We start from the raw sequence: 20696 nt of genomic DNA, 5'->3' as shown, positions 1-20696 counted from the left end.
TAGGCTGACACGCCAGTGTAGTATCGAAGGGGTGTTGCATTGTTGGTGGTCTTTCAAATGAAACCTTATACTGAGGTCCTGCCTGTTTAGTCGGATGGACATTGCACTATTTAAAGAAGGAGAGCAAGTCCTATGTTCAACCAAACAACATTACCAAAAACAGATTTATTATTCATTTGTTGTTGGTGGAACCTTGCTGTGTACATATTGGCTGTTGTGTTTGCCTACATAATAACAGTGACTACACTTCAAAAAGTAATTCATTGGCTGTAACGTGTTTTGGGCCATCCCGAGGTTGTGTAAGGCACTATATAAATGCAATTTTTTTTTTCAGTCTATTATACACTCACTCAACGAGCTATAATACATTCCACCTCAATGTGCAATTGGCTGCTGTGTTTGCCTACATAACAACAGCGATTGCTCTTCCAAATTAATTATTTCGACATGAAGTGCTTTGGGATAGCCTGAGAATATGATGCGGCTCTGTCTGAACGTCAGTTCTTTCTGTTACAGATGGTTTTTCAAGAATCTTTGTTAATCTGGGCATGTATAAAAATTTACTATGTGGGGAATTTAAAGAGTTTCAAACCAATAGTTGGCTATCTTACTTCAGATGCAAACTCAGATGAGGTAGGAAGGGAGGAAAGACTACTGCAGCTGCCTTCTTATGTCAAGGCTTTTATCTTTTTACATCAATTTTTCTCCCTTGCTTTCTCTCCTACAGGTGTTGACTCCTTGCTGCGGTATTGTTTCACAGGTGCCAGGTTCCAATCTCAAGAACCAAGCGAAGTCTGATCCTGTCCTCACCTCTCATCCACATTCAACTAAAATCAACATGTCAGTGATTGGTGAAGCTGAGTGCGCCAGTTTATGGCAAAATTGCTATACCGTGGGGTAAGAGACGAAAACCTCCCTCCGGCTCCAATCTGCAGTGGGGACGTGGAGGCCCTGCCGTTAAGATCAGCAGGGCCTTCACGTCCCCAGTCTTAACGGGTTCTTCGCCCGATTGCGGGCTCCTCCAAACCCTCCCCGGCTCTCCGTTAATATCGGAGCCATTACGTCTGTTACTCACCAGAGTCGTTGTGACCATCTCCTCGAACCATTTGGACTGGGTTTGGTTATAGAGATCCACACAGCGCATCAGCTCATCACCTGCAATTACATAGGCTACTCATTAAAGGCTGGATTAGATAAACATTGCATTCTAACAGCAGAGTGCTGCTCAGTGCTTTCTGGCACCCAACAAAAATTGATCATGAAATGGCTCTGCGTATATATATATATATATATATATATATATATATTACACACACACATACATATACATCATTCCAGTCTCACTCCACTTTGCTGCAGTGTCAGGTTGGGCCTTAACTTGGAATTTACTCTACACATGGTAAGTTGTCGTGTAAACGCGCCCCAAGTGTCCCTAAATGTATAATCACACCACACAATACTGTCATATTTAAACAATGTTTTAAGGTGTCTGTATGCAGCAAGAGTTTAAAAATAATGGAATGGAATTTAAAGAAGAATGTTGGTGTCATTGTAAGGACAGGGAGTGGAGACCATTTGACATCAGAGATAGGAACTTATCTGATATTAGGTCAATAGTGCCAAAGTAAGTACAAGGAGTCACGTACATTTACTGCAACATAAATCCTATCTAATTCTCAGTTTGGAATTCTTGGAATGCTGAGGCAGCAGCCATGAGGATTGTTTTGCAGATCAGAGCAGCAATGGGACCAAATTCACTATACTTATAAGACTTTTGTAGACTGATCATGGTCCCCACTATCCCACCTTTTATGCTAACTATTGGTTAAGCAAGTTTTAACTGTACAATTATTGAATAGGTTGATTTAATCAATACAGGATATCTCATCCAATATGTGCGGAGCATTGGGATCCAAATTCCCGAGACTGAAGGATGTGACGCAGTATCGGCCTCAATGGGTCTAGCCACAGGAAGCAATGTTATGTTCTGAGTAGGAAGTAAATTTTAAAAATCATCTTGTAGTATGGGCAAGAAGTGTTTAGTCCATTGCTGTGAAATATCCTGGCCCCGGTGATCTGTAATCATAATCTCAGAGTTATCGGGGCCTTGCCCAATCTGGGTTATCAACAGCAAGGAAACTTTTGTATAAGTGCTCCAAAGTTTATAGTTCTTCGAGCATGTGCGGTATTGCTCACAGGATGAAAGAGTTTACAACTGGGAAATTTTATACTCACATTGTATTATTTCCCAGTAGGTGGCAGTGTGGATTTGACATCATCTTGCAAATTAATAAATAAATATTGGCAACCTAAGCACAGCGTTCAATGATTTAGATCACAAATATTATGAAGCTTCACTAAGATGGTAGCTTTACTGTTTAGTATCTGGATATGTTATTGCTGTTCTACACTATAATGGGAGCAATTAGGGGTTTTTAAAAATAGATCTTTAAATGTCTTTTCTCCCCTCTCCAATCTTCTTTCATTTCCTAAAGGTGCTTCTTCTTACTTGCTTGTGGTATCACCAGTGACAACCGCCTCCCTCTCCCAGTTCTTTGCCCAAGTGACCTTCCTTCACTTGCATACCTAGACAGCAAGTATCAATTGGCCATTCAATCCCAGAGGGCATCACATCCATGCCTGATTGTATCGACTTGATGACCACACGAGTAATTTCCAGCAGGAAATCATCGGGCAACAATCACGAGTAGGAACCCTAGTTGATTTTAACTCTCCCTACCTTAAGGGGTGCTGAGGCCAAGAACTTAATGCCTTGTATGGCTGAGTTTCTCACTGGTCAGTATACTCAGCAACTGAACTTTTGAAGGAGATGAATAGTCTTTGTTCTGAGATTTAACCTCATTGACATCTGCCCATCTCAATCCCTCCTGAGTTTCAAGGACTGCTCACTGGCCAAAAGAGAGAGGGAAGGTAGGATAATGACGGGCTCCCAGGACAACACCCAGGGCACTCTGAAAGAGTCTGTTTGGTCATGCTTGAAAGTTGACCAGTGGCTTTTCCTCAATCTCAATAAAGAAGCCTTTACCTCCAGTTGGTACCTCCCTTTCCTCTCTTCCAGTGATAGACAAGATCAGGAATTTGCCACACGGGGGAAACTTCAGAAAAAACTCCACCCAATACCACACTCTTGTTAAAATACATCTCAGACTAACAGTAAAAACGTCTCTGGCTAACATTATTTCTTTTTCAATTTATACTTGTATTTTATGGTGCTGTTTTGGCTTCCGAGTTTGTTACAATTTTGTTCCTCTTCATAAATATTTTTAAGGGGTTGCTTGTTTTAATTATAACGTAACTAAAGCATTTTTAAATTAACTTTATCCTCTGACTGTTTACCTTTACGGTTTTCCAGCAGAAGGAACCCTCTGTCCTCGGCAGTCACTTTATAAATGTTAACGTTTTAAATTAAAAGGGTAGGTTTTTGTAGCACTGTAACTAAATGTAGGAAGGGCGAGCCCATCCTGTTTGAAGTCCCGATTCCAAAATGGCGGTTGGTTTTGGGGTAGACTGTCTCTGCCGATTCTTCTGATCTTCCAACATAAATTTGGTGGAAGATCGATGGAAACTCTGGAAGAACAGCGTAAACAGCCTTTTCCACCTTTTCTGCAGAGGTTCCCCCAATATTCCATCAAAGTTATAACGCAAGCACCCCTTGGATATTCTACCCCAATATATATATTTTCAGCGCTGGCCTCTATGGACCTTTTTTTAAAAAAAAGCTGAAATAGAATTGACTCTTGCACCCTGGTAGGCCGGGCTGATAACATCAATTCTCTACCTAACACAACTGTGGAAGGGACCTCACCACAAGGTCAGCGGTAGTTCAAAGAGAAGGCCCACCATCACCTTCTCAGGGCAAGTATGGACGGGCAATAAATGTGGCCTTGCCAGCCTTGCCCACATCTTAGGAACAAATTAAAAAATAACAGGGAACATCCGTGAGTGGCTGCATTGGAAACAGGGAGAGCGTGACTTCAAATGGGCTCTTGGTTCCAGTTAACCCCAGGAAACCATCCTACAGCCTGAGATGTAAATCTCCCAGCCTGTAGCCTTGATTTTGTGGGTCATTCGAGTCTCTTTGGGCCATCTGAGAGCAGAAAAGGATAGAACAGGGTACTTTCTAAATGGTAAAAAGTTAAAAATTGTGGATGTCCAAAGGGACTTAGGGGTTCAGGTCATAGATCATTGAAGTGTCATGAACAGGTGCAGAAAATAATCAATAAGGCTAATGGAATGCTGGCCTTTATATCTAGAGGACTAGAGTACAAGGGGGCAGAAGTTATGCTGCAGTTATACAAAACCCTGGTTAGACCGCACCTGGAGTACTGAGAGCAGTTCTGGGCACCGCACCTTCGGAAGGACATAATGGCCTTGGAGGGAGTGCAGCGTAGGTTTACTAGAACGATACCCGGACTTCAAGGGTTAAGTTACGAGGAGAGATTACACAAATTGGGGTTGTATTCTCTAGAGTTTAGAAGGTTAAGGGGTGATCTGATCGAAGTTTGTAAGATATTAAGGGGAACGGATAGGGTGGATAGAGAGAAACTATTTCCGCTGGTTGGGGATTCTAGGAGTAGGGGGCACAGTCTAAAAATTAGAGCCAGACCTTTCAGGAGCGAGATTAGAAAACATTTCTACACACAAAGCGTGATAGAAGTTTGGAACTCTCTTCCGCAAACAGCAATTGATACTAGCTCAATTGCTTAATTTAAATCTGAGATAGATAGCTTTTTGGCAACCAAAGGTATTAAGGGATATGGGCCAAAGGCAGGTATATGGAGTTAGATCACAGATCAGCCATGATCTTATCAAATGGCAGAGCAGGCACGAGGGGCTGAATGGCCTACTCCTGTTCCTATGTTCCTAGATGGTAACATTGTCCATTATTGATGCCGCTATAGCAGCCTAACAGGGAGGGAAACCTTACTCAAGTGTCTCCACTTCAGTTATGCAATTGATAATTTTTTTTTTGAAAAACAATAAGTTTAAATAACTTTCTTCTCCAAAAAGTGGGGAGTAGTACCCAGTACAAAAAGTACTCGGCCTAGACTTTAATTCCCCTTTAAGCGAATGGTTTTTTTTGTTTGTGATGCCAAGTGAACAACCGCAGGAGGTTTCAAAATTGCTGCTTTGTTTTGGACCAGTAGAAATTTATGTAGGATGGCAGCAACGTTTTTTTTTTAATTGTCTGAGTGAGAGACAATATTCATTACAGAAGTGACAATTTATGATAATGATGTAATGTTTGTTAATTTGAGACCTCACTTTTCCACAGTTATGTGAGAAAGTCTCAAGGGAACAAAGATCTCTCTCAGTAAATGCAATGAAATGATAGCAGGCACCAAATAGGTAAATAGCCAGTTTTGAACGATGAAAAATTGACATTATATCAAGGAGTTTGAAATTCCTCTGCGCACCACTTTTTTGATTAATGTGGTCATGTTAAATGTCTTCGCACTATTTCAGCAGAGCCATTATTCTGTTTGAATCACAAATGCTAGAGATTTGAGTGATAATATGCTCACTTTTACATCAGAATGCAAAAAGCACAGGTTTTCTGTTTGTATTTTCTGGGCAGAGGAGATTTTAAAAAAATATTGAATAACTTTCTGTACAATAGCAGACACACGAGGCTCTGCAATGCTTCTGAAACATCCATTTGATTGTGTTTCATGTTACTTGTATGTAACTGGAGGCCTGGTGACTTTTGTCTGACATTTTTTTTCAAAACAGTATCCCTGACACATTTGCCAAGGTCAACAGACTGCAGAAAGGATTCTAACCCCTTGCAGTCTGGGCCTGATTTGATGCAGAGAGTGTGTGTATATGTTCCAAATTTCCTGTACTCGGTATGGCTGACCTCAACACCACAAATCTTTTGTGTCTGCTTTTTTTCTAAATAGTCCACAAGGGACAGTGATGACGCCTCACATCCACATGTTCAATGCCGTGATCAAACAGAATCGGCATGTGTTCGCAAGGTGTTTTGTAAGTACTGAGGTCCAGTATGCATAACTCGACAAATACACTATGCTGATTCCCCCAGTTCATCTCCGCAGTTCGGCTGGTTGTGCAGTCAGGCTTGTGACAGTCGGGCTATTGGGTCTTTTCCAGAATAGAGTGTGACTGTTTTGAATTTTTGAACTTGGAAAGAGCTCTTAAAAATATAAGTTCCCAATAGCTTCCAGGTTATCAACCTAAACGTACTTTTGCATTGCAGCGCTGGTTTGAAGAGTATTGCTCCAAAGTCCTGTTGGTCTCACACTCCTCGTTTTTATTACTAGCTGGCACTGTTCTCCATGAGATGCCTGGCACAAGCGGACCCAGATAATCTGGTGACTGCTTGTAAGAACCAGTCAACCTCTGCTGATGCCAGATCAAGGTGAAAGTTGAAAAGGTCAAACTTCCACAGGGACCAGATCCCAGCATTTACGCCGAGGCCATGTGCCCACCTGTGACCTCCATCACTAATCCTGTCGGGGGACGCGGAATCTTTGAGAGATCAACCAATTTGCATGGGGCTGATGAGTAATCACACCACCAGGGGCACATCTCAGGCACTTGTCTGCCCTAAGAGGCTGCAAAATGGGGCGGTGGAGGCTGGAACAGGGGACCAGAAGGTGACTGTTTTTCTCTATCTCTCATCTCTCTTCTCCCCACCCTCCTCCCCCCTCCCTCCCTCTCCCCCCCCCTCCCCGCTCTCCCCCTCCCCCCCCCTCCTCCCCCCTCTCCCTCCTCTCCTCTCCTCCTCCCCCCTCCTCTCCTCCCCCCCCCCCTCCTCCCCCTCCTCTCCTCCTCTCCTCCCCCCCCCTCCTCTCCCCCTCCCCCCTCCTCCTCCTCCCCCCCCCCTCCCCTCCTCCCCCTCCCCCCCACCCCTCCCCTCCTCCTCCCCCTCCTCTCCTCCCCCTCCCCCCCTCCTCCCCCCCTCCCCCCTCCTCCTCCCCCCCCCCTCCCCTCCTCTCCTCCTCCCCCTCTCCTCCTCCCCCTCCCCCCCACCCCTCCCCCCCCCCTCCTCCCCCCCTCCCCCCCCTCCCTCCTCCCCCTCCCTCCTCCCCCTCCCCCCCCCTCCTCCTCCCACTCCCCCCCCCTCCTCCCCCCCCCCCCCTCCTCCTCCCCCCCCCCCCCCTCCTCCTCCCCCCCCCCCAACAAAAAAAAACACAAAGCCTGGACAATCAGCAACCGCTGTCAAAGCCCCTCTTCAAAAAAAATCATCCTCGGCCTTCTCTTCAGGGGTCCAGGCCACAATCTTGGCAGGAGACAGACTTCTGCCTCATCAGGAGGCTGGTTTGCCTCTTCTTACTCCATGTCCTTGAAAGACGAGGATGCGTGAACTCCCACTGTAGGGAATCTCCACGTCAGCCCCGTTCCCCTCCACGACAATGGCCTTGTTTGGGGTGGGTGGGGGCTCCATCCACCAAATAAGGTCATAGGTAACTCTAGGGAAACCCGGGACCTGTCAGAGCTTGAGCCCATTCTGAAATGGCCAAGCAATTTTGGTCCCTATAATTCTAACAGTCATTGGCAAGAGAACTATGCACATGAAAATATATTGCAGGGAATAAAGAGGAACAACTCAGTGAGAAATACTAACTATTATACAGCATTTTAACTCCTGAGTTAGCCATGAGTTCACTGGCTTCATACAGATTCTGATGATGTTACATACTTCAAAAATGAATCTGTCCTTTCAAATGTTGACTGACCTGCTCTGCATTTCCTATTTTTGTTATAGATTTCCAACTGTTGTGGTCTATTATTATCTCTAAAAATCATAGAATTGTACAGCACAGTAGGTGGCCATTCAGTCCATCGTGCCTGTGCCGGCTCTTTGAAAGAGCTATCCAATTAGTCCCACTCCCCTGCTTTTCCCCCTCAAGGTTTTTCCTTTTCAGGTATATATCCAATTCCCGTTTGAAAGTTACTATTGAATCTGCTTCCGCCACCATTTCAGGCAGTGCATTTCAGATCATAACAACTCTAAAAATACTCATCTCCGCTCTGGTTCTTTTGCCAATTATCGTCAATGTACACCCTCTGGTTACCGACCCTCCCACCAGTGGAAACAGTTTCTCATTATTTACTCTATCAAAACTCCTCATAGTTTTGAACACTTCTATTAAATCTGCCCTTAACCTTCTCTGGTCCAAGGAGAACAATCCCAGCTTCTCTAGTATCTCCACATAACTGAAGTCCCTCATCACTGATGTCATTCTGATAAATCTCCCCTGCACCCTCTCCAAGGCTGAGACCATTAATAAAAATGATAGCGCATGGAATTGGAGCCAACCTATTGACATGGTGTGGGAATTGGTTAGGAGGTAGAAGACAGAGAGTAGGGATAATGGGTATGTACTCAAATTGGCAGGATGTGACTAGTGGTGTCCCCCTGGGGCCTCAGCTTTTCACCATGTTTATAAATGACTTAGATGAAGGAAGAGAGAGCCATATATCCAATTTTGCTGATGACACCAAGTTACATGGCACAGTAAATGGGGTAGATGGGAGCAGAAAGTTGCAAAGGGACATTGATAGATTAAGTGAATGGGCTAAACTGTGGCAGATGAAGTTCAATGTGGGGAAGTCTAAGGTCATCCACTTTGGACCCAAGAAAGATAGATCAGAGTACTTTCTAAATGGTGAGAAACTAGGAACTGTGGAGGAGCAGAGAGATTTAGGGGTCCAAGTACAGAAATCACTCAAAGCTAATGGAGAGGTATAAAAAATAATTCAAAAGGCTAATGGAATGTTAGCTTTTATCTCAAGAAGGCTGGAATACAAAAGGGTAGAAGTTATGTTACAGTTAGACCCCAATTAAGAGAACTGCATTCAGTTCTGGGCACTGCATCTCAGGAAGGACATATTGGCCGTGGAGGGGGTGCAGCACAGATTCATTAAAATAATACCAGGGCTAAAAGGGTTAAATTATGAGGACAGGTTGCATAGGCTAGGCTTGTATTCCCTTGAGTATAAAAGATTAAGGGGTGATCTAATTGAGGTGTTTAAGATCATTAAAGGATTCGAAAGGGTAGAGTGAAATTATTTCCTACGGTGGTGGAGTCCAGAACAAGGGGGCATAACCTTAAAATTAAAGCTAGGCTGTTCAGGAAGGATTTCTTCAAAAAAGGGTAGTGGAAATCTGGAACTCTTCCCCCCCCCCCCCCCACCAAAAAAAACTGTTGCGGCTTGGTCAATTGAAAAATTCAAAACTGAGATTGATAGATTTTGGTTAGACAAGGGTATTAAAGGGTTACAGAACCAAGGTAGGTAGATGGAATCAAGATATAGATCAGCTGTGATCTGATTGAAGGGTGGAAGAGGCTTGAGGGGCTGAATGGCCTACTGTTGTTCCTATCATTATTATTTCAATTTAAAGATTGGAGTTAGCATTTCAAAAGAACCAGGGACCTTTTGACTTGATTACGAATGGCTGAGAAATGAAAGGTTAAGCTCTTATATTAAAAGTATATGATGATTTTAAGTTATTATTGTAAATGTTGGGGGGGGGGGAAGGATCACCAGCAGCAAACAAGCTGACATTTTTAAAAGGATAAATCTAACCACACATTTTTGTACTTAGATTTTGTCCATGATTTTATCTTTCTCCATATGTTGTTACTTGTGCTTTAATGATTGCCTGTCAGGAGATCAGCCCATTAAGGCAGATGCAGGGTGGTGTTAAATTACAGTCAAACGCATGCGCCTTGTGCAGTGTATATAATGTTGGCCAGGAAGGGAGCGGGCATTCAAATCTGCCTTATTTACATTGGCCTGATCCAAGTCCAGTTACTGCAGCATTCTGCTCTGAAACAGCAACGGGGGAATTTTTTGCTTTCGACTGTAATTCACAACAGCTGCAAATTTTCACCAACAGCCAACAGTGGAAACATTGCCCAAGTCAGTCCACTAAATATGCAGTCACCGAAAATGGAAAGGAAGCAACAAAAAAAAATTGCGACATCGCTTTGTGAATACAGATGTTTTAAATTCCCAGCTTCCCACACTCGTTCTGACAAAACCCAAGACTTTAGCCACAGATAGTGCCTTATTTCCAGGGAATATTGTGCGTCATTCTCCCCTGTTGCTTGGTGATATTCATAAACCTGACAACGTATTTTAACTCAAAACTGATTTTCAGTTAGCTGCGTACGCCAAACAACAAAACATTTCAAGGAGTCAGGAGGCTGAGGCTTGTGCCTTGTTAATATGGTGAAGGTCCTCCAACTGGAGGTGGTTCTGGAGCTCGGTGAGGTTGCAAGAGCTCTGGAGTTTTGCCCTGTTTACATTGCAGGGTGGACTTCAGAGTAACCGTGGAAATGCTGAAACAATGCAACATCATACAACAACAACTACTTGCTTTTACATAGCGCCTTTAACGTAGGAAAACGTCCCAAGGCGTTTCATTGGAGCGTTATCAGACAAAATTTGACACCGGGCCATATGAGGAGGCATTACGACAGGTGACCAAAAGCTTGGTCAAAGAGGTAGGTTTTAAGGAGCGTCTTAAAGGAGGAGAGAGAGGTGAAGTTGCAGAGAGATTTAGCGAGGGAATTCCAGAGCTTGGGGCCAAGACAGCTGAAGGCACGGCCGGCAATGGAGGGGTGAAGGCAATCGGGGAGGCACAAGAGGCCAGAATTGGAAGAACGCAGAGTTCTCAGAGGGTTGTAAGGCTGGAGGAGGTTACAGAGATGGGGAGGGACAAGGCCATGGAGGGATTTGAATACAAGGATGAGGATTTTAAATTTAAGGCATTGCCAGACTGGGAGCCAATACGCATGCAGTCCTTCAAGTCACAACTGTGCTTAGGCAATTGCTCGAAAGTTGCATTTAAGTTTCTGGCTGTGGAGCATCCGTGATGTTAGGGGAAGACCGATAATATAAAAAGCTGTGCTGTCATCTCATGTGGATGGGATCAGAGCTCAGCCAGCCTGCAGCATTCAGTACTGCCAGAGGTGGCCATTTGTGTTCATCTCTGTCAGTCCCATGGAAACCCACCTTGTGAAGTGGGCTTTGGTGTCTTTAGCAACACTAGCACAGTTCTGTTTTTTTCTGCAGCATAACTTATACATTTAGGGCTAGCCTCTGATTCACTAATATGGTGAGATGTGTTCACAGGGTTGGGCTGAAGTACGTGACTGCAGATGCAATGTTTTATCGAGTCACCAATCATGTCAAGGAGGCATGTGTTTTAAAAGACAGAATAATATTGTGAATTAAAATGAAGATCAGGACACGAAATCTGAACTATTCCCACTGTGACGGGTAATAACTGCCTGTCAAGTGTCAGCCTTGGCTCAGTGGTAGAACTCTTGCCTCTGAGTTAGAAGGTTGTGGGTTCAAGCCCCACTCCAGGACTTGATCACAGGATCTAGGCTAACACTCCTGTGCAGTACTGAGAGTGCTGCATGGTCACAGGTGCACTTTTCAAATGAGATGTTAAATCGCAGCCCTGTCTGCCCTCTCGGGTAGACATAAAAGACCTCATGGCACGATTCGAAGAAGAGTAAGGGAGTTCTCCCCGTGTCCTGGCTAACATTTATCCCTCAACCAAGTACGATAATGTAACGGTTATGTTACTGGACTAGTAATCCAGAGGCCTGACTAAAAGCATGCTGATTGAAGTATAAATGATCAATCTACAGTACAACTCTGCAGTGCTAATGAAACTATTCATCATAGCGTTCACAATAGAGCAACTCCAAGCATGGTGTGTCCAACAGAACATAGGAAATAATAAGGGTAACAGGGTGCACAATATTCATCCCACAAGCTGTAGGATAACTCTGCAGAAGCAGCTGGAACCAGTTACTACAGTAAAAAAAAAACAAAGTGAAGACTTTACACTAACATTCCCCTCTTTCATTGAACATTTTAACAAAATAACTTAGGGAGAGTTTTTGATTAATGTCCTCCTCCACTTGTTAATATATTGAAAAATTATATACTTGAAAAAGATCTGGTAACCAATGGGGGACACCCCAGAGCAGCTTCATTCATCGCGGTGACTGACTCAGATAATAAGAATCTCTACATTACATATTTTAATAGGACAGTGTAGCTGTGCAAGTATTGTAGCAATTTTTAAACTATATTCTATGACTGGAAGAGATTTTCTGCTGTCTTTATTTCTCTGCATTGGGAGAAGGTGGAGAATTCACATCCCTGTCCTTGTATATAGATGTCCACTTCAAACACCCCTCTTTGTTCATGTTGATAGCTTAACATACATTGACACAAAGCCCACCCAGAATGCAGAAACAATTAATATTAATCACTGAGTTATCAATAACTAATATTTATAATCATTCCCACTTTCTTGGGGGGGGTGGGTACTCCCCTTTATTGTAGGAGTGTTGCTGTGATCTGAAGGTATAGAAATTGACTCAGGAAGCCTACGTGCCAGCCTTTGAGAAACCTGACTGATTGCCAGATTTGCCACTTCCAGAGGTGATTCATTGTGAAACAGTTTGATTATGTAGGAAACTCTCATTGTACATTATGGCAGCCTGTACATCAAAGGGAAGAGAGTCATATTCGCAGGCTGGTAGCCCTTGTCCATCAATGTATTTATACTTCACTCTTCTTGAGTACAAGCTGAGAACTGATCGGATGCTCCATGAGTGTTCAGTCCCTGTAAAACCTATCCTTGTGGATGCATGGTCCAAATTAATGGAGAGAACAGCAAAGTTTTGGAACTTTCATTGCACTTTTTTAAAAACCAGGTGCAGTAAAGTACCTCTGTTTATGTTGATAGCTTAACATGTGTTGACAGAAAGCCCAGTCAAGCTGACAGAAACAATCAACATTTTTTTTCTCTCTTTAATCTTCATAATCAACATAAATTAGTAGTTTTAGTCTGAGCTATCAGTCTTTCAGTGTGCTATTATTGTTAGCTAGAGAGATCAGAAGTGTACGGTGATATCTCATGCTATTCCCAATATATGTCTCAATTGTTTGCCCACGGGCCCGCTATCCTAGATACTTTGCGCATAAGGTCAAGTTTCAGTTTGCAGGAAACGTGATTTTTACATTGAGCAAAAGTAAAAAGGTGACTTGAGAGAGCCTGAGTCAAAACAAACTCAATGTGGGTCATAACTTCGGACCAGGCTGTGAGTTGGGACACAGGAGGCGGGCCCAAAGTCATAGAGCCCAAACTTAAAAAAATGGACCCCCTCTGGGAAGCTCACCATCAATGAAATCAAGGAGCGGGCGAGCTGTGAGAGAGACTCAACTCAGCAAGTCTATGGAGTGGTCAGAGTATTGCTTATCTTTTTTTTAGAAAAGCTACCTTTTTTGTAAGCATTTACCTTTTTCAATGTAAAATGGGAAGAGTGCTTTGAACAAAAGGTACTCCCCCAAAACGGTTCTTCCCTTTAAATAAATATTTTTGTTCCATACACTTTTGCAATCCATGTTATCTCTTCCTATTACTGGGTAGTAAATGCATTATACAAGTGTTTAGTAGCAATGTGAAAAAAAAAGGGAAGGGGGCAATCAATGGATTAAAGACCCTTTTTTCCAACAGGCAGTGGAAATTCCCTGTGTCAAGGCAAGGGCAGCTGGCAATAGAATGGGGAAAGGATAACATAACAAAGTTGCACGCAATTAAGACCCACCATAGCACCCAACACATTGTCCTACTCTACCTGCTTGTGTCGATTTCCGCCTGGCTTTCTTGATGTCTTCCTCTGTTTTGTAAGTGGATTTATTCTCCAGTTGTTGAGTTTTGAATTCCAGATCCTTCTGCCTCTCCGCCAGAGCTTTTCGAGCCTATGAAAAGGGTGACATCAGTTACCACAGATGCAAAGAGAAGTCAGACTTTCCTTGCTGAGATCTATCTATCTGAACAACAACAGCTTACATAGTGCCTATCAAATAACAGAGCACACCAAAGTGCTTTACAGCTTGAGCAGTGGACACTGAGAGGAGGCGACCCAAAGCCCAATTAAAGAGGTAAGTTTTGGGCGGGCCATTAAAAAATAGTGAGGTAGAGAAGAGAGCTCCAGAATGCAGGTGCATAGTGGCTGAAGATATTGCCAGATATAAATGAGTACAGGAAGACAGTCAATATAATATTAAGACTGCAGGCATGATAACAAAGCTATAAAAAAAAGGTTAAGCTGCTTCATCTGATATTTGAGGCAGTTGATCTGGCTGTTGAGGGTGTCCCTCAGCTATGGTTCTGTTCAAAGGACTTTGCACACTGGGTGATCAGCAAAAGTTTCAACTGAAAAACTGAGGTTTTCCCTTTGTGAATAGATGATTTAATCCTTTGAAAGGGTGGTGGCCATTGAGTGCATTTTAAACGATTGCAATACTCACATTAACAGAACAAAACAAGATAGATAAATCTTTAGTCATGTCTGTAATCTAATGGTTGGTAATGAGGCAGCACATTGAAGCACAAATGCACAGCACCATTGGAGTGGGGCAGAGGTTCAGTGTCTCCACGTTCCTGAGCTCAGCTGTGCTTCTGTTAGGAGGGACCAGGCTGCTCTCATGCCTTTCAGAGGGCCACTTGGTGACTTCATAGCAAATCAGTAAGCCATAGTTATGGCCCCAAGATGTGTATGGTCAGATAAGACTCAGGAAGGGGAGAATCATTTTACATTTCTAGATGATAACATTTTGAAATAACATGAAAAACACATTATTCATTTTTAGACTGATATCAATCAAATAAAATGGCTAGTCTTCCATTGCTATGATGGGGCACGAGGTGCCATTTCGGCGAGCTCAGAGGGTAACTCTTAAAAAATAATGGCCTAGAAATTCGGGCGTGCCCATTTTTGGGCGCATGGGCGGTGCAGGGTATGGTCCCAAAATGGTAAGGGCTGAGGTGACACCAATATTGGGTCTCATTTCCATGAAGTGGGCAAGCTGCGGAGAGTAAGAATCAGCTCGCCCTGCGAAGCGTCGGCAACTGGGGGGGCGCAGGGCACGATCGGTGGCCAGGTCGAGGGGATTGGTAGCTGGCAAGGGGGGGGTAGAGAGACCCGGGTTCTTTTAAGGTGGGGTCAGGAAGAGCACTCCTGTTCCTACTCTGTATTTCCAGAATTTTGCACGTTCAGGTAAGTACGTGGACCTTCCCGCTGGTCAGCGTTATGTTGTGCTGTGCGAGTTCAGCACGTGGCAAGTGCAACGCTGCGGTGTTAGAAAATCGAGAATGGGTCCTGCAAAAGGCACAGGACCCTAATTTAAATAAATTATTTCCACCTTTGAATGTGCCTGAAGTACGCTCCTGATGCCAGCGTAACCTTATCCAATATGGCGGGCAGAACACTTCCAGCCAGAAATGTGTGTGCACTTCCTGCCCACCATATTAGAGGCTTAGGAGGCTGTTTAGCGCCCGAAAAATGGCTGAATTTCTAGGCCCTTGTACTTCAGGGCCTTTCAAGGTTCTTAAAATTCACAGAAACTCTAAAGCCAGCAGTGATCACTGTTTAAATGGATTGTACATGTTCTTAGATTGTTTGGTTTCAAATTCACACGCAGGTGAGCCAAGACAGTGGCCCTCACGCCCACACCAAGAAAATTCACATCTGCATTTTTAAACAATAACTAGTCACATCTGAGTCATATGGGGATTTCCTATAGAGTGCATCACTTGAACAAGATCTGCACCTTTCAGGGAATCATACAGTGCCATACCACAACTCTCTGGGGCAGCTGAGACTTTTGATTTGCCTCAGTTGCTGCAACAGCTTAAAAATACAAAAGAATGGCTCCACCAGTGTCTCCTTTGGTAAATGCACTGCCAGTCACGGTTTTGAGCCACACAGACCATGAAGATCCAAGGTAAATCCCATGTCTGTCCTGAGTTAGTTAATCTCAAACCAACTTTAGGGGCACCACAGTGTCCCTGGATGAGCCAGGAGACAAACAATACATTGGCAGTAATTCATGCACCTGAATGGTATCCTATGGGGTAGATCTTGACTTAGTGTAAAACGGGTGATAGCGAGTCGACGGCCCGTTTTACATCTCTCCCGAGCTTTATTTCCATTATCAGGACCGATGTAAAACAGGCTGCCAACTCATGATCACCCATTCCACACTACTGCACAAAGTCAATGTTTGAACATTAGGTGAGGATAGGGTCCAGCTGACGCAAAGAAGGACCATTCAGGGAGCTCACATCTGTTGATCGGTATCTTGACATGAGCGAGCACCAACAGGAGAGAAGGGGAGAAAATTGGAGGGAAAGGTACAGAGGAGTCCAGCCACATGACTTGATGTGTAACAGTTATATTATATTTATAAGATATTAAGGGGAACAGATAGGGTGGAGAGAGAGAAACTATTTCCGCTGGTTGGGGATTTTAGGAGTAGGGGGCACAGTCTTAAAAATCAGAGCCAGATCTTTCAGGAGTGAGATTAGAAAACATTTCTACACACAAAGGGTGGTAGAAGTTTGGAACTCTCTTCCGCAAACGGCAATTGATACTAGCTCAATTGCTAAATTTAAATCTGAGATAGATAGCTTTTTGGCAACCAAAGGTATTAAGGGATATGGGCCAAAGGCAGGTATATGGAGTTCGATCACAGATCAGCCATGATCTTATCAAATGGCGGAGCAGACACGAGGGGCTGAATGGCCTACTCCTGTTCCTATGTTCCTATATATGAATTGCTGACTGTACAAACAGCATTTGTGTTTCCAATTCCATTAACTTTTGAGACTGAATGGAAGCAGCTTTTTTTTTGTTTATCCAAACCTCATTAAAGTTATTCTGGCAGGATTAACCCTAGATTCATCCAATAATATTGTAACTGTAGAGTTGTCATCTGCATTTCTAGAGAGCTTACTGCCCTTCACAATGAGCAGCTGTATCTATAATGGCCATCCAAGGATCTCTGGTAACAGGAATTATAGAGACGGCTGTCTGCAATGAAATGTGGAGCATCTTCCTCTGGAATGTTGAAAAGATGGTTAGCTGATTATTGGATGAGCCCCAGACAATCTCAGTGATTTATCATTAATTCCAGGATGGACTGGTATTCCAGTGCAGACATCAAAGATTTCCCTGCAGTTTTTGACATGCTGTTAATGACTAATTATTTGAAGATGTTTTATTTCAATTTCTTGGATCATTAGATGTGACAAAATTTGACCAGGACTTTAATAGGTGTCTCCATTAGGTTCCTGCTAACTCAGGTTTAATCACCCAGTTGACAGGCTATGGTGTTTGATTGGCACTTGCTTTGTAGTTCATACATTTTGTTGTGTTGCTCGTCTGATAACTGCCATTACAGACCAATAATTTAACCAAACAAAATAAAAGGGGAGAAAATCTCCCCATTATATCCTTTTTAAGTTAAAACGGTAAGGATTTTGCTTTCGCCCTAGTCCTGAGGATCTCATACCTTCTCCACTGCAGCGTAGCGAGCACTCAGTTGTTTGCGGAGGTCAGATATATGGTGGTCAAACTTCTTCATATCCTTCTTGAAGTTTTCTCGAAATGACAGCAGTGGTTTCTCTACTTCGCTCTGCAGCTGGGAAAAGAGAACAGAAATAAACTCTGATCGCAGTCACTTGGGCAAGATATCAGAGGACACATGAAAAATTTACCCCAGTATGAGTCAGCAGGGCGAAAAGTAGAGAGTATATGCATTGGATTTTCGATAACATTGGGGTTTTCCCCAAAAGTTTACGGTCTGAATATAAAGTACCATCTGCTCATTCTCTGACCATGTCATTGCTCAGAGGATGTTCTTTAATAAATCTACTTTTTACAAGATAAGAAACATCAGAAACATTAAAATAGACAGTCTGTTCCCTAAGCACTATAAAATGGGATTTCCTGTAATTAAAGCAATCGGAGGAATTGTGCTGTTGCAAAGTTTCTGGCAGAGTTTTGTAGCTGTGTTTATCAACTCCGATGCAGTACCACTGCTGGCTGAGTTGGCAGCTGAGTGTGGAACTCAAGACATACAGACCAATCTCTGGGATTTTCTGAGTTATCTGATTTCAGCCAGGGGAATAATAAGGACCCTTGCAATTGGCTTCAGAGCCTCCAGGCTGGGGGATGGGAGTAGGGGAATCAGCCAAGATTCCCACTCCTGATCACTGTCCAGTGATTCCTCCTGGAAAGCACCTGCGTGTGGACATTGGGCATGGCTCAGCAATGATACTCCTCCCCAGCTATGGTCAAACAGTCAAAATCTCTCTGCCTGAATCTGAATAGTCACTTGGGCAAGAAATCAGAAGACACATAAAAAATTTACCCCAGTATGAGTCAGCAGGGAGAAAATTAATGTGGGAGAAAGAAATCATAGTGCGTAATGCTAAGAGATTGTGCTGCGTTCAAAGATGTGGCTTTATTATTGTAGGCTTATGTATCTCAGCTGTAATATTGCCGTTTTAATAGCTCATGTTATGCTAGTCAATTTTCCAAGCACTTGTTAGTCCACTGGTTGCCACAATTTCCTGATATGCAAGGCCGGGGAGCCAGATCTCCCCCCATCACCACCCACCTGTACTCGGAAAACTGGGAGAACGTTCAGCCAGGAAGAAAAGGCATTTTCCATTTTGCCCTGTTGCCTTCTCATTGGCAAATATGGTCAGCTATGGAATGACAATGGGGCTCATGGAGTTTACTTTGAGTTAATTCATAGAAGGAAATAGGAAGTCCTAATACAAACATATGCATAAAATACACACACACACATCTGCTCAGTTGAAAACCTTCCAAAAGTACACAGTTCTAAATCTTTATCTGATCACGTTCTTTAACACAATAGCGCAAACACAGTAATTATAGATGAGTAATTATAGAAAAGTCTGCAGGCTATGCTTTTCCTATGTTATCAGACTGTACTCCTGGCTTGCAGCTCACTTCCTGTGTTGACTAACAATCCCTAGTTTACCAGAGTATTCTTTAGAGAGTACAGAGCAAGGAACACTTTACTGAACTGTTGAGACTTGGGAGGTGGGGGTGGGGAAGGAAAGCTAAAGCTCCAGGAACCGTTTTCCTCACAGTCCTCTTTAACGGGGCCACAGATTTAGTGCTGCCCGCACAGCTGAGCTGTGTTTTTATTTATCTGTTTCCCATGGAAGTGGGTCAGTCGGTAAAACGATTTATTACCTTCGATGAAAACTTCAGATGAACCTCAGCCTCGTCTGCCAAACTCTTCTTCACTTGTATCCAGGACTCTCCCAAGGTGCTACCAAGGACAGACAAAATAAAGATTGTAAAGATTTTTAGAAATTGGAAATGGCCATAGGTCCCACAAGGGCATCCCTTTTTAATATCAATGTCAATTATCCACACTGATCCTTACTGTATCTTGCAAACTGTACTTTATTCTAAAACACTTATTCCCTCTTGGGGGAAGAGTTTCTCTGCTCACTATATGTAGCGACATTATAAACACATTGAAAAAGAATGTGTTGATGAGTTTGCTACATAGTTACCAAGGCAATCCTTCATCCACATAATGTGGGCTTCAATGACTTCCTTGATAATTTATTCCACAAGTCTATTACCATTAGTACAAAGCTTTTGCCTGACTATCCTTCTTAAGGGTACAAATTCCAGTCGGCACTGTATTTATATGAAATCTTAATATGCTCATATCAAATTCTCCTCTGCACTATTTCAGGATAATGCTTGCATTAAAACAGCACAGCAAAATTTCTGACAGTACATACAAGAACAGTGCTGATCATCATTTCTAACATCTTAATTTTTAATTCACATCCCTGATATTTTAACTCTTCACTGCAATGTGCAATTTGCTTCAGGCAACTTTGTCAATTCCTTTTGTAGTATTAAAAACTTCAATTAGGTCACCTCAAAGACTCCCTTTTTATCCAAACTAAACAAACTCAGCTTGCTTAATCTTTACTCACAAGTTAAATTCCTGATGCTCAGAATCATCATCATCACCACTGTAGACAGTCAAGGGAAATTAAATCCTTTCTAAGATTAGGGGACCAGCACTGAGATGGGGTCTGATTAATGCTTTGTACAGCAACGACCTCTTTAGATTTGTACATGATCCCTCTCCGAATGCAACCCAGTACTTTATTTGTCTTTTTTTTTTAAATTGCAGCTGAGTACTCTATTGAATGTTTCATAGGATGTTTTCACACTTCACAGGTTTAGCATCAGAGTGAAGCCCAAACCACTTTGCATCAACACTAAACTTGGGATTGCAAATCGCGTGCCGAGCCCTGACCTGACACTGATGCAAAGCAGAGTGTTACCATCTCCTCCAAGGCACTTCACTCAGCTTGGCTTCAGCGTCAAGCCAGGCCTAAAGCTGGATTCAGGTTGCATGCACACTGCAGCTGCATTCTCCTCTATTGGGTCTGAGTATTCATCCATTTGGGGGAAGCTTGGATGCTATAGCTAAAGAAGAAAATTTTCTTTTATTTCACACCAAAGCACAATATGAATTGGATACACGCCAGAGCTCCCTCTGCTAATAAATCCATAAACCCCTTGTGCCTCTCCACATCCTGCTCTTCCTTTAAGACCCTTCATAAAAGCTATCTCTTGGACCAAGCTTTTGGTCACCCCTCCTAATCTCGCCTTCTTTGGTCTAGATATGTTCTCCTTACACCTTTTTGAAGTGCCTTGGGATGTTTTAAAGGTGCTTTATAAATTTTAAGTTGTTTTTCTTCGCAAATCTAACAGCGGACATTTAGTTGGCTCTGCAGGATGTAACTG

The 20696-nt window shown here is 43.1% G+C and overlaps 1 protein-coding gene and 1 long non-coding RNA gene across 5 annotated transcripts in view; one reads left to right on the top strand and one right to left on the bottom strand.

The window, feature by feature from the left end:
• The window catches only part of gas7b (growth arrest-specific 7b), a 367980-nt gene that overhangs the window by 20119 nt on the left and 327165 nt on the right, over positions 1–20696 (bottom strand). For all 3 annotated transcript variants that reach the window (XM_068004339.1, XM_068004338.1, XM_068004340.1), the window contains exons 9-12: positions 19107–19185; positions 17386–17514; positions 13665–13788; positions 1076–1155 (exon numbers count right to left, since the gene is read on the bottom strand). In XM_068004339.1, coding sequence (XP_067860440.1) covers positions 1076–1155; positions 13665–13788; positions 17386–17514; positions 19107–19185 — 412 coding nt within the window. The remainder of the gene's footprint in view (positions 1–1075; positions 1156–13664; positions 13789–17385; positions 17515–19106; positions 19186–20696) is intronic.
• The window catches only part of LOC137341251 (uncharacterized), a 32683-nt gene continuing 22171 nt past the window's right edge, over positions 10185–20696 (top strand). The window contains exon 1 of one of the 2 annotated variants that reach the window (XR_010966997.1): positions 10185–10395. This is a non-coding gene — a long non-coding RNA (uncharacterized lncRNA). Of the gene's footprint in view, positions 10396–13830; positions 13972–20696 lie in introns of those variants that run through there. The other variant, XR_010966996.1, reaches the window with a different exon arrangement.

Source organism: Heptranchias perlo, chromosome 23 (assembly GCF_035084215.1).
Source record: "Heptranchias perlo isolate sHepPer1 chromosome 23, sHepPer1.hap1, whole genome shotgun sequence".
In the NCBI taxonomy this organism is placed as follows: Eukaryota; Metazoa; Chordata; class Chondrichthyes; order Hexanchiformes; family Hexanchidae; genus Heptranchias; species Heptranchias perlo.
The sequence above is the reverse complement of the archived record's forward strand: the minus strand, read 5'-3'. Positions and strand labels throughout refer to the sequence as shown.